Source organism: Fusarium vanettenii (genome assembly GCF_000151355.1).
Source record: "Fusarium vanettenii 77-13-4 chromosome 2 genomic scaffold NECHAsca_18_chr2_1_0, whole genome shotgun sequence".
NCBI lineage: Eukaryota > Fungi > Ascomycota > Sordariomycetes > Hypocreales > Nectriaceae > Fusarium > Fusarium vanettenii.
The window spans coordinates 1,074,265-1,088,484 of NW_003315867.1; the positions used below are offsets into that span (position 1 = coordinate 1,074,265).

Here is a 14,220-nt window from a genome sequence, read left to right on the forward strand (position 1 = left end):
CATCAAGGTCGTAGTCATACATCAAGAGCAGGTTTCTGGGCCTGTAGTCCCAGCCGCTAGAGAGTTGTGAAACTGAAGTTGTCGCCGTCCAGAAAAAGAGTCTCCGCCTGTTGTTGTTTTCCAAGTTTTTTTGTACCTTTCTCGTTTTTATAGTAAGGAAAATGTGTAATGAGCGACTTCGGTCAGTGCTGACGTTAAGAAAAGGTAAAGAGCGTGGTTTTCGTTTCGTTGGCGAGATAGTGGGAGACTCTTCGTCTGGAGCGGCTTAGTATCAGTTCTCTCTTCACATAGCAGGCAGAACGTGGCTTCGTCGCCTCTCCGAGCTTCTCCTGGCATCCACGGAGGGGCGAGGAGTAATATCGAGCAGCTTAGCGCTACCAGCGCTGAAGTTGCGAACGTGACCCTTACCCAGACTCACGCTCTTAGCGCGCTGGATGTCGGCATCCTCCTGCGATGAAGGCGAGATCGGGGATGCCTGGCTGTCCTCATCCTCGGACTCCATTTCCAAAAGGCCCTCGTGGCTCTTCATGGTATATCGGTGCACAACCTCGGGCTGAGAACCGACGCGACCCCACTTCATGTCGGCGTCGTCAACAAGGTCCTCCTCGTCGCTGCTAGGGCGTCCTTCGCCAGAACGGCGGCCCATCAAGTCCTGTCCAGAGTTTCGTCGGGGGGTAAGCTTGGTCAGGTACTCGTCCTCGACAATCTCAAGATCCTCCTCGGTACTGTTGGTGGGAGAATCAGTCGTGTCGACATGCTCACGCTGGTTAGCACGTCGAATGCTGTCTCGCATAGCGGCTCTTCGGGCACTAGGGTTGCCAGACAACCAGGAACCTTCAGAGTCAATCGAGGCCAAAGACATCGACATTCCAGCCTCCGGGGATGGCGAGACATATGCTCGCTCCATTGTGGAGGGGGTAGTGCGGCGGACGGCATCGACAGATCGATGGCCTGATGTGGGCGTATCATAACGCACACCCAAAGATCGCAGCTGTTCCATCTCGTGGATCTTTTGCTCGGTAAGCACGGGCATCGGAGGCTCAGCCTCTGGGGACTGCACGCGTGAGGCTGGCGGTGAGAGCGGCAACTCGGGAAGGTCTTCCCGGAAGCGGGATCGAGTCCGCTTGGGAGCACCAGCGCTGGGTTTGCGCGAGATGTAGTTGCCCGTGTTAGTGCGCGAGGCATTAGGCGAATCTTCGCCCTCGAGCCTGGCAAGTGCATGCGCCTGCGCTTGTGCCCTTGCCTGAGCCGCCGCTGCGGCGGCTTGCATCTCTTCTCGAGATGTGTTGGAGAAGGATGATGGTCCTGAGTGTCTCTGTCGCTTGCTGCCCAGCCGCAAGAATGCCTTGATAGAGAAATGGCCGGCCCTGCTACCGTCAGAGTCGTGTGTGTCATGACGTAGCACATCCTCCTCGTTGATCGTCTCAGGTGGAGGAGAAACCATCTTATCTCGGTCTGAACGAAGGGTCGACCTAGACCGTGATTTCACCGATCTCAAGATGCCAGACAGTCGTCGTGATCCCGGGGAGATGCGTCCTGTGTCTGTAGACGTCCGCATCATGGAAGATGTGTCTTTCGTAGCAACCTCTTCCATCGGCGTCGGTTGCTCGGAGGTGACCGTATCTGTGCGGTGGAACGACTCCTCGGTCTTCTTGGGAGACTCGACCACTTCTTCAGCATCAGCAGTAAGATCCATGGGTTCCGGTTCTTCAGAGACATCTGGCTTGGAGACAATGACAGCCGAGGCGGGCTCTATACCCAACCCTGCAAGTTCACGGCCCATCACTCCTCTCTCAAGATTTTCTGGCGGCGGAGTGCCAGACTTCTTGGCCTCAATTTCCTCCGCCTTTTGTTTCTCGGCTCTTTGGGCCAATCGACGCTCCATCTTTTGCCTTTCCTTCTGTTTCTTCTTCTCCCGTCGTCGGTTATCCCTCTCCATGAGCTCTCTGAGGTCGTGGGCATCGAGATCGTCGGCGAGAGAATCGATACGTTTGTGCGCCCTCATTGTTTCCTCTGGAATTGGCTCCTGGTCTAGGAGCTTCCTCCGCTGTGAGCCTGACCGGTGAGGAGCAGGCAAGTGTGGTGTTGTCCATCGTGAATTGGGCGTGTATCGAAGCGTCGGTCGTGGGGCGAGGGCAGCAAGTGCCGACACCTTATATGAGCCAAATTCAGAGTCGGAAGACAGGCTCGAATGAATCGATCCTGGGACTGGGAGAGAAACATCCGACGTCCGACTGGGCCGATGCCTTCCAATCCCACCAGTCTTGGATCTCTTGGAATCCTTCTTCATCGGCCGGCCTGAAGTCCATTGATCCGTGGCAGGCCGTACTGGCACGAAATTGCTCATTGCCTTGATCTCAGCCTCCCTATTCCGTTCTTCTCTCCTCCTCTTACTTGTTTTCCTCCTTCCTGGTTGTTCAGTTGGTCGGAGCGTGGGAGTGCGGTCCCACGCCCCAATGTCCTCATCGCGATTCCCGGTGGTCCTCGATCGACCGGGACGATGACGGGCGGGAGAGCGGTCATCACGATCCCGGTCGACTCGAATATCATCCTGGCGTCCCGGTGAGAAGCTATAAGTACGCGTTGCTCGTTGTAGACGGGCAGGCTCGGTACGTCGTTTCTTCAAACCAGCCTTGACTCCCTCATTTGTAGGCGGCGGCGCACCCTCTGCATCAGAGAGAGCCGCGCCGCTGCGGGAGCGCTTGCGGCTGCTCCGGCGCCGGAATGGCCACAGGGCCATGGCTCCGAGTACGTCACCAGAGACGGAAGCTAGTTGCGAGCAGCCAGTATCGTCGCCGATGTACAGTCGAAGTTGTCGAGATTATGTGCGGCGTGCGAGAGCATCGTGGAGTCGTCGAAGCGGTCGGACCAAGCTGGTCATCGGGAGAGACGAGGGAGAGCTGCAGGGTCGTGTCAAGCGGCTCACTGCGCTGGCGACTAACCAAGGAGTCCCCGGGGGTCTAGGTCGGCCGTATCGACAGTCGCGCGAGCGATTCCAGAGGAGCAAGTAGTTGGCTGACGGCTGTATCTGTATGTGCAGTGACAGTCGAGCAAGGCGGTGATTGTGGATATGTAAGGCGTGTGTAAGGTATGGGATGAATGCAAGCACGCGGGCGAGGACGTGGTCATGGACGTGGGCGAATGTTGCGTGGCGAGACGTGTGTGGTGGTAATTGTCGAGAAGCAGCAGGTGCTAGGTAATTAAGGTAGCAAGTGCAAGGTGCAAGGTGCAAGCAAGGTAGGTGCAGGCAGGCACACAAAGAAAAAGGGTAGGCGCGCGGGCTTCGGGGGGCGGGATTAAGACAATTTTTCAGCGCTGGGGACAGCAGGGAAGGGAAGGAATGGACCAAGCCAATGAGCAGGAAGCAACTTCCAAGTTGCAGCCAACGAGGGACTGCAGGTTGAGTGGGAAAGTCGACGTCAGGCTTGGGCTCAGCGGCGAGGTACCGTACCGGACAGGACAGGGAAGGGCGGGAGGTCCACTGCGCCCATGAATTGTGCTTAGGTTCTTCTTGGGCCCTGCAAGTGCTAAAGCGGGAGTTGGAGCTGTAAGTACTTTTTCTATGTCTTAGCGCAGTGAAAAGACACCAAGCCCCCAGATGCCCCCAGTCGACGTGAAGGGTCTTGTCACTGTGGACCGGGGCTCATTCGCAACGGGGCCCTCTTAATGGGAGTGGGGAGCAGGGAGACGTCCCCTGAAGTAGCGGTACCAAGACGAGCGACGGATGCACAGGCTGAGCAGGCGACATCCGGTACCGGTACTTGCCGGCGGGGACTTCCAGGGCTGGCTCGAGGGTGCGGGTACGCTGCCATTCGGTCTGGTGGCGTCCAACCCGCTGAAGCCGGGTGCTGAAGGGCCAGGAGGGGCCGCTGAGGGGGGTCGCCGCTGGCGCTGGCTGGGCGCTGGAGGTTTGGTGGCGGGGCGACCTCGTAACTAAAGGTACCTCCCGGTCCGGTACCTGAGCGTCCGTCCAGCCCGCACAAACGATGCAGCGCAGCACAGCAGAGCGGCCGTCAACACCGCAAGACGGGCCTTGGTGGAACTGCAGCAGCGGATCACTGACACAGCGCGGCTTATTGGGCACGAATGATGTTGTGGGCAGTGTCTGCTGTCTTCTGATTCAGAGCGGCCTGCCCTCAAGCGACATAGGTCGGGTCAAGTGCTACCGTTGGATGGTCTGGTCTGGTCAGTTGCTCAACGGGTCGGCCGGAAGACGATGCAGCGAACATGACTGAAGGTTGGGTGCAGGCTGACTCGCCAAGGCACACACAGGAAAGCTCCGATATCGACGTCTAGAGGATGTTTGTTTTTCCATTGCTGCACCTCGCAAGGTAAACCTACAAACAAGATACCAATGGCATGAAGATGATGTATGGTTAATTCCGGAAGCTCTGCTAATGGCGGGGAGGGAATGGTCATGATTCAAGGAAGGAACCTGAACCCACCTGCAGGTTGTGTGCATGGAAATCACGACCCGACGATTCTTTGACCAAGTTAGCTGACCCTCAAGCTCCTTCTCGCCCTTGGTCAATCAATCAAAGACAATCTTGCCTTGGCTTGGCTCTGCTGTGATCTATCGATGATCGAATGCCCTTTTTTTAGTTCATCCATTTCTGGTTGCGGCACGACGAGATCCTCTACCTTACCCCTGCTCGTACCTCGCCGTCCCGAGCTGGTTATGCAAAATCAAGCCCAACAGTCCCGGGTTAACCAACTACGGAGTAGTGCGGTTTTCTATTTTCGAGGTTCAGAAGGAAGCAGCATGAAACCAGGGCGACACATTGCCGCGTTGTCTCGTCACGAGTCGATATCCTATTCGTATGCAAATGCCTCAAAGAATGGAATACGTGCTGACGAGGCCGAGAACTCTTCGACCCCGGCTTCGCTTCTTGGTCCAATTTCTGCTGGCGGCCCGAGGCTGGCTGTCAGCTGGCGAACTGGATGGAACTGATGGAACCTGGAACCTCCGGATCTCACCTCCGCTTGGTGCCGTCGATGATCGCCGCCCAGCCCAGCTATAGCTCCATTGGTGGTATACCACGCCGCGCCTCAGGTCCAATCTCACCTCACCCTCACCAATGCATCGAGTCGAGTTCGTCCCCGTCTGCAGGTCTCGGATCTGCAGATTGGCTGGTTTCGAGGGAAGGGGATATGAGAGCTCAGGCCTTGTCCAGCCCGGATCGCGAGTAGTTTGCCTTGCCGTTCCTCCAACTCTCTAATCTTGGTCTGCCACGGGAACACTATCCGTCACTTGGTCTGCCCAGTCATCGGTGATCTTCAGCGCAATCGCCACCATTGCAGCCACAGCACAGCTGCATTTTGCCGGCTGGCGTCCGAGAGTGCATGTGCCTTTTCCGTCTAATCACAGGAATCTCAGTCGATGGCATGGCAACGTTCACCGCAAGGCGCATGCCTGGTTCCGAGAGGTTTCTAGCCTTGTGGCTCGCGGCCTTCCCGCCACAGGGGATGACTGAATCGACAAACACGCTAAGCACAGGGGCTGTCGTTTCGACTTGGCTGAGAGATCTCGTTCGTGGCGGCTTGATCATGGAAGCTTGTCACGCCAAACCCCGCCTCACGCCGTTGACTCTGCTACAGTGCTGTCTGAGCCGCTGCTTAGGACGTTGAGCTCCGTAGGCCTTCATGCTGTCTTGCACGAGGCGCCAAACAAAGCAATGTCGCCAACAGCAGCAACTTGACTGCGCAGTGGAGTTAGTTGGCAATGGAAACGACATTGACCGTCAGGTACTTCTGCCAAGTCTCCCTTGTCGTGGTCCAGGTACCAGTACTTCGTACCTCGCATGAGACCCACGCATCGCGCGTCCATCCACGCCGTCCCTGCGTGCTTGTTCGTATCACGCCCCCGGAGAGGTTCTGGGTACGAAGTATCTCTCTGTCTAGCCCTGCCAGTTTCTGGAGCCTTTCCGCCAACTTGACTTCTAGGCCTTCGTATTCGTCCGCCCATTGCTACTCTTCGAGGCAGTTGTTGCGTGCTCGCCCGCTGAAGCTCGCTGCTCGCGCATGTCGCCGAGTCTTTCTGCTGGCGTTGGTCTTGGAATCTGGTGACGGCAGGGAACCATCGCAGAAACTAAACTAACACGGCCGCCACGTCCACCGACATGAGCGGAGATCTGACGCTCTCGATAGCACAATGCGGAAAGGCTCTATGGCATAGTCAAGCTCGTAACGTGATGAGAGAGAAAACATGTCCACTGACCTTTTGCGTACCCCTGGTGGTATTGTCGTCAGGCATGGGCAGGGTCAATCCCAGCAAACAAGTTTTCGTCCACTATGGGTGTCGATCCGCCGAACCCAGCAGAGGACGTCATCATGAACGGGCGCCAGGTGCCAAAAGCATATCCCACCATCCGTCAACGAAGATTCTACTCCTCGAGTCAGACGCAGAAGCCGTTCGTTCCCATTGCGCAACCAGGAACTACTTTCCTAGGGAATCTTCAGCCGAAAGTGGGTGTCGCACAATCGAGTTGTCATACATCGTTGCCGTATGGCCTGTCGTCTTCGGCCGGCCGCGAGCTTGGTCAATTTATCGCGGATTATGCCCTAGCACTCCCGCCGCGCGACCGTTGAAGCGTGGAGCTTGGGCCTGGGCTGGGACGTTGCGAATCAGGGACCACTCATGTTAGGCCGTCTTTTGACTTCATCCGAGCTTCGGGTGGCTCATAACTTTGCGGCCGGGTTTGTGATCCTGAATCGCGCGGGATCTCCAAGCTTCGATGCGAGACCGCCAGGAGGGCGCCATCGGAAGCCATCCTTCCCCAAGTGCCGAGCCTCCCATCACCGGCCTCATCCATGATTCCGGGGTTGAGAGCGAGAGCTGAGGCTTCATATGTGATCAACTTTGGGAGATTGAGCTTATCTCTCCATATTGACGGCAATATACCGTGCAGCGCCGAAATGAAGCCTTGTGTCCTGACAGCGAATCTCAGCGCTTCGCGTCGTCAAGCGACAAGCGACACAGGGCGGCCCCATCGGTTGTTCGGGGGCTCCTTGTCAAAGAGTCCCTTTGACAGTGCTTATCCCAGGGACTATGCATGTTGGGCCCTGCAGGAGATGGTTGGATCCCTCTCCAACACCGAAAGGGTTTCTCTTCCGCTTGCGCAGCCTGCCAGCTCTCCTTGAGAAGTTTGCGTTTCACCGCTATACGTCGCTTCCCGTTTCTGTGTCTCATCAGATGGCCGTATCCGACGACGATATTGGCAGATTGGGTCCCGGGGGCCTTCATATTCCTGCTTGGTGCAGCAAACCGGTTTCCCTCGTCAATGGACTGCATTTCAGCCAGCCAAGAATCCAACAGAGTTTAACGATGGCGCTCCCCTTGGCCAGGGCAAATCTAGGAAAAGTAAACATCTGAGGAGACTGATGCCTCCTTTGTTTCATCAGGGCGCATTGATTCTGGGGCCTGCGGGCCAATCGATCTTGATGTTTCATGGCACGCGGGATTGAGCCTTTGCCATGAGACGTCTTTGCTTTGTTCCAGAATTCAGACAGATCTGTTACCCCTTGCCAGGGACGGATGGCGACTTCAGGGGCGTGCATCTCGGTGGACAGAAAAGCAAAGAGACCATCCATCGGGGTTGGATCGGACGGGCTAACGCACCGCCACGTGGATGCGATGTGCGATTCTCACGCAGTAGCCCGGCTCCCAAGGTCCAGAGTTTCCCGCTGTCGGGTTCGCGGATCTGGTGAGGAGGGACTCTGAGGAACTGACTCACAAAGCAGCGCTCTGCATTCGTATTCAGAGACTCCGAGACGAGATGGTAGTATATGTCGGTTCGGTCATGAAACTGTTCGCCGCACCGCGCAGAGGACGCATGTCACGACAACTCGCCTGGCTGTGCTTGCTGCATCTGCAGCATTACCGAAACCACGCGAGATGAGTGGTAAGACGGGACTGGCAAAACGCCTGGGCGAGGTTATCCCGGCGACCGCGAGGTAACACAGCCTGGCGCAGAGTAATCAGGTCCCGGCCGACCATCGCCAATAACCACTCAAACAGACGTCTTGACCGGGTTGCCGGTGTTACTTCGTAATAGGCTCTAGCATGTTCGTGCGTCAGCCTGGTGCCGAGAGCAAAGTGCTTATGCCGTGCTTGGGTCGTTGCCCATGATCGATTGGCTGTCAGCATTGGCATGTCGTAATGGCTAATGACAGACAACAAGTATTTGGTCTTGAAAGTTTCCAGAAAGACAATGGTACCTAGTTGATTGTTTATCTTGACGAGTTGTGTGGCAAGAGAGCCAAGCTATGAGCTTGATAGGACGTCAACTCCCTCAGCCTCATGATCGAAGGCATCACGAGAAGAGTGCAAGTAGTAAATTCCTCTCCGATGCAGGTCACGATGTGTAGCCGATATACGAACAGGCCGACATATCATAATCATATTGCTAAAAATACGATGGTTGCTTTGTATCAATATTATTGCACAGCATCAGTGTTGTCTGCCCGTTCAGATGGCTCAACCCCGAGATACCAGCACCAGGTTAAACATATCCTCTAATATGAGCCAATTGAACAGTAAGAATGATGAACTTGAAATGAAACTAAAGTATCACTTTCTGTTGGCATATTTCTTTATTAATTCGGCAACTTTTATGCTAATTCACTTCGAATATTTGAGAAGAGTTGGGTTTTCTTTACCAAAGTTTCTGCTGGTGTCTCGTTTATATTTCAACCCACACACGTTGTGGCCACAACTGCTGCACATCTCGTCTAGAGTTGTATGTAGGACCAAGGTATCTCCGCCGTAGCAATCGTTGAAGAACAACGTTCAAAGGCGGATAAAATATCATTTTACTTGTTCAAGCCACACAAGTGAAACCTGTTATTCCCATGATCAGCTTGTGTTCCAGACTGTGCTAGTACGTTGTGAGTCACGTGATCTATTTTGAAGTGTTTCCACGGCAACACCGACTTCGTGTTTACCGCCCCTCCATTCCCAAGCATCGCGATAAGCACGGAAAAAGTGGCAACGCACACACGCTCGCAGTATTCCAGTCCATCCAGCATAGTGACAGAATCAGCAAACATGGCGTACAACCCGAGAATGAGCATTATCCCAACCTCGCAGCAGCAGTCGCGGCCGCGAAAGAAGGAAGAGGAGGCCGACGCCTTCATGCGTCTATCAGACCGCGAAATCGTGGGCTGCATCACCGAAATCGGCATCAACTTTACCGTCGCCGACCTTCAGAAACCCAATGCCGTCCATATTCAGCAGATCTTTGAATGGTTTGCTGAGCTCCTCCTCAATGCGACGCGCGAAACTGTCGAGCCAGCCATGCGCGCTGCTGCCGAAGATATCTGCGGCGAGTTTGCGGATGTCATCCCCCCGGACACACGCAACCTGATGGGCTTCTACGTCTCGCTGCGCAGGCTCCTGTTTGAGTGCGGAATCACCGACTTCAGCTTCAACGACCTGTACCGACCTACATATGATCGCCTGGTTAAGATCTTCAGCTACGTGATCAACTTTGTGCGGTTCCGGGAGTCGCAGACCGCCGTCATCGACCAGCACTATAACAAGGCAGAGTCGACCAAGACACGTATCGAGACTCTCTACACTGAGAACATGGAGAACGAGGGTCGGCTGGAAGATATGCGACACAACCAAAGGGCGATGGAAGCCCAGGTCAGAGAGAAGACGATGAGGAACGAAGAACTCAAGAAGAGGCTGCTGGAGCTCCGAAGGAACCAGGAGAAGGTCGCTGCGCGACTTGAGGATGCGAAGCAAAAGAAGGGCGAGCTCACTTCTTTGCTAGAGCAAAAGACACAAGAAAAGGTCACTTTGAAGCAAGAGAGCACCAAGCTGCGACCTTATGTGCTTCAGAGCCCTTCCGCTCTTCAAGACAACCTGACGGAACTTCGCGAGATTCTCAACAACGACAAGTCCCACATCGATGCTCTGGACCGCCGAGCCAGAGCTCTTCAGACTTCAACAGACTCCTTCTCTGTCGTCTCCACTGATGTAGCATCCTGCATCAAGATCCTGGACGAGATTGCATCGGAGCTGTCCAAAGAGGAGGAGGAACTGGCGCGCAACGCAAAGCAGCGAGACGCTCTCTCGGAGCGCAATAACAACGCTCATGAGGTGGAGCGCGCCGAGGGTCTCCTAAAGCGCCAGCTTTCCAAGTGGACAGAACGAACGGAGAAGCTCCGCGAGCGCAGCAACCAAAAGGCGCAGGAGGCCAAGGAGAGGATGCAAGAGCTCAGCGCTGTGCACAAGCAGCTCACGGCTGAGCGCAACGAGAAGGGCAAGGAGATGGAGGTCCGACGTGTGAGGATCGAACAAACAGAGAAGAAGGTCAGTTGTCCCCATTTCTTGATTGACAGCACTATAGAATGCTAACTCGATGTCAGATGCTCGACCTGAAGGAGAACATTGAGAATGAAGTTCATAGCGCACACGAAGAGTATCGAAAGATGGAGGCTCATATCGAGCTCTACATTGCAGAGATGGAGCAGGCTATTGCTTAAGTCAGTCTTTGGCTCGTTACCTTTGTCTGTTTGCTTTAGGGTTGGGCGGCAATGCTTGGAATAGATACCATGGGCTGGCGTTAGGGTGGTTTATCACGATATGTTATGTAGTGTTTATGTGTATCTCGAGCATAATGATGATGATGCGATGATGTTGATGTGGAATATGATCAATATCCCTGTTTGATACATGTTGCCTCAAGGTATATCTCTGAACTTTGGTCTGATCGATGAGAGGTATCTCATGTGATATCGTTCTTTCGGTCCTCAAACTCGAACCAGCGACTCATTACCTGGCGGACAGTGACGCCCCGTCCGCTCCATGAACCATCATCCCTCCTCGATGTACCATTCAGCAGAGGGACCATTTCTCCCCCAAGGTGCTCGATATCGTCATGGCCTCCTATCCCCTTGGGTTCGATAGCCACTGCTCGAAACGCATTCCGCGAAGCAGAATCAACCAAGAGTGCTGCTGAGTTACCGATACCCTGAGCAGACCACTCACCAGCATCTCGGTGAAGTGCCAAGAGTCCATATACCAGGAGTATTGGTGCACGAGTACTGGGGGCGTGATTTGGCGGCGCTGACACTGGAGAGTCCTTGGGCGTGAAGACGGAAAGTTGTGCGCGAAGATGTGTGACTGTGGGGGCGAATATGATTCGCATATGACGAGATATGGCGATCTGATAGAGTGATGCTGTGAGGAAGGAATGAGAAGGTGATGATATCTCGGGATCTTTGTTTTGGAGAGTGAGATGGTGTGTGATGTCTTGGACAAGAGACTGTTGAAATTCGGTCTTTGTAGAGCACATCACTATAGTTGTTGGGTATCGGTGATAAGAGATGATGTATGACAAGAGTTCTGAGGGTGTTGCTGGAGAGAGGACGATGGGTTGAGATGCCATGTTCTTGAGATGTAGTTGTCCAGGGTAGTTGATCCGGCGAAGAGGCGACACTGTGGACCTATTCGGGTCTGAGGTTAAGGAATGATGTCTTTGGAGCTTAAGAATCTTCCCTTTGGATGTCTTGTTATTCTCTCCATTTGGTCACGAGGCTGAACCACTTGTTTTGGTTGTGGTACCAAGATCTCATCTTCTGTGTCTGGTGTTGAGGCAGCTCCCCCACCAATCGTGGCGCCCCTCCACCTCCACCAGCCGCGACGCCTTCCATCGCACAACGTCATTCCAAACACCTACACCCAACCCTTTGACCAGGGCACCTTTTTTTCCCCCTCTCCTCGACGCGGTAGAAGCTCCCACGCTCACTCGTCATTATGGAGTCAATAGCGAGGATCTCGAGTCTCATGGAGACTGGTGCGTATCCTTTGCTGACCGCTTTGTCTATGCGCTAAACTGACTGATGCTTCAGCGAGGGAGCTCACCCTAGATGCTGCTCAGGCGACGCGCGGTGCGCGCACGAGCTCGAGACCTCTGGATCGGAACCAGATGAGGAAGCTGCTGGATAGCCGGAACGAGCGCGAGGTTCTCGAGGGTCTACGGCGCGTCATGGCGGTGCGTGTTGTTGTCTTGAGCGTGAAGAATAGGCGCTAACATGTCTGCGGTAGATGATGTATCGAAACCACAAGACCCTACCCTTCTTCTCGTCCGTCGTCAAGAATGTCGCCTCCCCGAACCTCGAAATCAAGAAGCTCGTCTACATCTACCTAATCCACCATGCCGAGCAGGAGCCCGACCTTGCCCTCCTGTCCATCAACACGATACAGAAATCCCTATCCGACCAGAACCCCCAAGTCCGAGCTCTCGCCCTCAAGACCATGTCGGGCATCCGAGTCCCCGTCATCAGCCAGATTGTGTCCCTTGCTATCAAGAAGGGCGTCGCCGACATGAGCCCCTACGTACGCAAGGCCGCCGCCCTCGCGATTCCCAAGTGCCATCGATTAGACCCGAGCCAAGCGCCGCAGTTGATCGATTACTTGTCGACTCTCCTGGGCGACAAGCTGTATTATGTGGCTGGAGCAGCTGTGTCGGCCTTCCTAGAGGTCTGTCCAGACCGGATAGATCTCATCCACAAGCACTACCGAGCGTTGATCAAGCAGGTGGTGGATATGGACGAATGGAGCCAGCTGGCTACAATACGACTTATGATGTATTATGCGCGGAGGTGCTTCCCTCGGAAGTCGGAGCCTTCAGGGGAATCCGAGGAGCAGTCTCAGGACCAGAATGTGGACGATTTTTATGGCGAGTCCCGGCAAGGTGGCCGAGGCCAGGGATCGTCAGTATTGGATCCTGACTTGGCGCTGCTCCTGAATGGCCTCAAGCCTCTTCTGCAGAGCCGCAATGCCGGAGTCGTTGTCGCTGTGACTAGATGTTACGTCGACATTGGAACACCGGACTATGTCAAGCTCGCAACCGGCCCCTTGATTGCTCTTCTCCGTGGAGCTCAAGACATACAGCAAACTGCGCTATTCAACATTGTTTCTGTATGCCTTATGCGGCCTGCCGACTTTGTCAAGTACGCAAGCCACTTCCTTGTCCGAGCCACCGATCCTGCTCCCGTCTGGGAGTTGAAGCTGGAGATCTTGACCATCATCTTTCCTCACAGCCCACCCCATGTCAAGAGTCTCATCTTGAAAGAGTTGGAGCATTTCTCGCAGGGAACCAACAAAGCTCTCGTCCGTGAGGCTGTCCGTGCTATTGGTCGCTGTGCGCAGGCCGATGTCACTACAGCCCCCCGATGCCTGAAGCTGTTGCTGGGCCAGATCACCAGTCTAGACGGAACTCTTGCAGCTGAGTCGCTAACGGTAATTCGTCACCTGATTCAACAGGATGTGCAGGGCCATATAGGAACGGTGGTTCGGCTGGCGAAGAACCTCGACTCTGCTACGGATCCTCAAGCGCGAGCTACAATCATCTGGCTGGTGGGTGAATTCTCAGGGCTGAATGGAGAAGACAACATTGCGCCAGATGTTCTCCGTATCTTGCTCAAGGAGTTTTCCAGCGAATCACCGGCAGCCAAGCAGCAGATTCTGCTTCTGGCTGCCAAGGTCTATCTTCACCACCTTAACCGGAAGAGTGAGACAGAGCAGCAGAGAGAGGCGGAGGAAGACCCCCCTATGGAGACAGACACCCATCCTATTGCACGTCTCTGGGAGTATACTCTGCTGCTTGTAAGATATGATAGATCCTTTGATCTTCGTGATCGGGCAAGGATGTACCGGTCCCTACTTGCCGTCCCTCAGCTGGCTACGCTGATGCTCCTCGCCGAGAAGCCTGCTCCACAGGCCCCAAGTCCATCAGAATCCCGAAAAGGCTTTTTGCTTGGTTCTGCCACTCTGGTACTCGCCGGTGGTGGCGCTATTCATGGACTAAGGGGGTACGAACCTCTGCCTGACTGGGTAGAGGAGGGAAAGCAGCCTGACCGTCGCCTCCGTGAGCCCGAGGGAGGACAGAGCTCCCGATACGATGTCGAGAGAAGCACACTCCCAGCTGGTGAAAGACTTGACGAGGCAGCCAAAACTTTTGTGCCAAGCAAGACAAACGGTACAGGCGAGGGTGTAGGTGCTAAGACTCTGGATGACTGGCTTGCGGAGGAGGAAGAGGAGAGTGAGGAGACGGAAGAGGAAAGCGAGGAAGAATCTACTGATGATGAGGAAGAAGATGAAGAGGAGGACGATGATGATGACGACGACGATGACGACGAAGAGGAGACGGACAGTGACGATGACGGGGAGACGGATAGACTGGTCAAATCCTAATAGTGATAGACAGC

The 14,220-nt window shown here is 54.7% G+C and overlaps 4 protein-coding genes across 4 annotated transcripts; 2 read left to right on the forward strand and 2 right to left on the reverse strand.

The window, feature by feature from the left end:
* Nucleotides 1–132: 132 nt before the first annotated feature.
* NECHADRAFT_57965 (uncharacterized protein) lies at nucleotides 133–2,740 on the reverse strand (the record flags this gene model as incomplete). Its single annotated transcript, XM_003046405.1, has 1 exon — nucleotides 133–2,740. The coding sequence occupies one exon, from the start codon at nucleotides 2,738–2,740 to the stop codon at nucleotides 284–286; it is 2,457 nt and encodes an 818-aa protein (XP_003046451.1). The 3' UTR covers nucleotides 133–283.
* A 6,306-nt stretch (nucleotides 2,741–9,046) lies between these two features.
* Nucleotides 9,047–10,491, forward strand: NECHADRAFT_33603 (uncharacterized protein; the record flags this gene model as incomplete). Its single annotated transcript, XM_003045842.1, has 2 exons — nucleotides 9,047–10,318; nucleotides 10,375–10,491. The coding sequence occupies 2 exons, from the start codon at nucleotides 9,047–9,049 to the stop codon at nucleotides 10,489–10,491; spliced, it is 1,389 nt and encodes a 462-aa protein (XP_003045888.1).
* Nucleotides 10,492–10,733: 242 nt separating this feature from the next.
* NECHADRAFT_34126 (uncharacterized protein) lies at nucleotides 10,734–11,396 on the reverse strand (the record flags this gene model as incomplete). The annotated part of the gene is made up of 1 exon (XM_003046406.1): nucleotides 10,734–11,396. The coding sequence occupies one exon, from the start codon at nucleotides 11,394–11,396 to the stop codon at nucleotides 10,734–10,736; it is 663 nt and encodes a 220-aa protein (XP_003046452.1).
* A 368-nt stretch (nucleotides 11,397–11,764) lies between these two features.
* On the forward strand, nucleotides 11,765–14,206 carry NECHADRAFT_34112 (uncharacterized protein; the record flags this gene model as incomplete). Its single annotated transcript, XM_003045843.1, has 3 exons — nucleotides 11,765–11,804; nucleotides 11,860–12,002; nucleotides 12,056–14,206. The coding sequence occupies 3 exons, from the start codon at nucleotides 11,765–11,767 to the stop codon at nucleotides 14,204–14,206; spliced, it is 2,334 nt and encodes a 777-aa protein (XP_003045889.1).
* Between the last annotated feature and the right edge of the window lie 14 nt (nucleotides 14,207–14,220).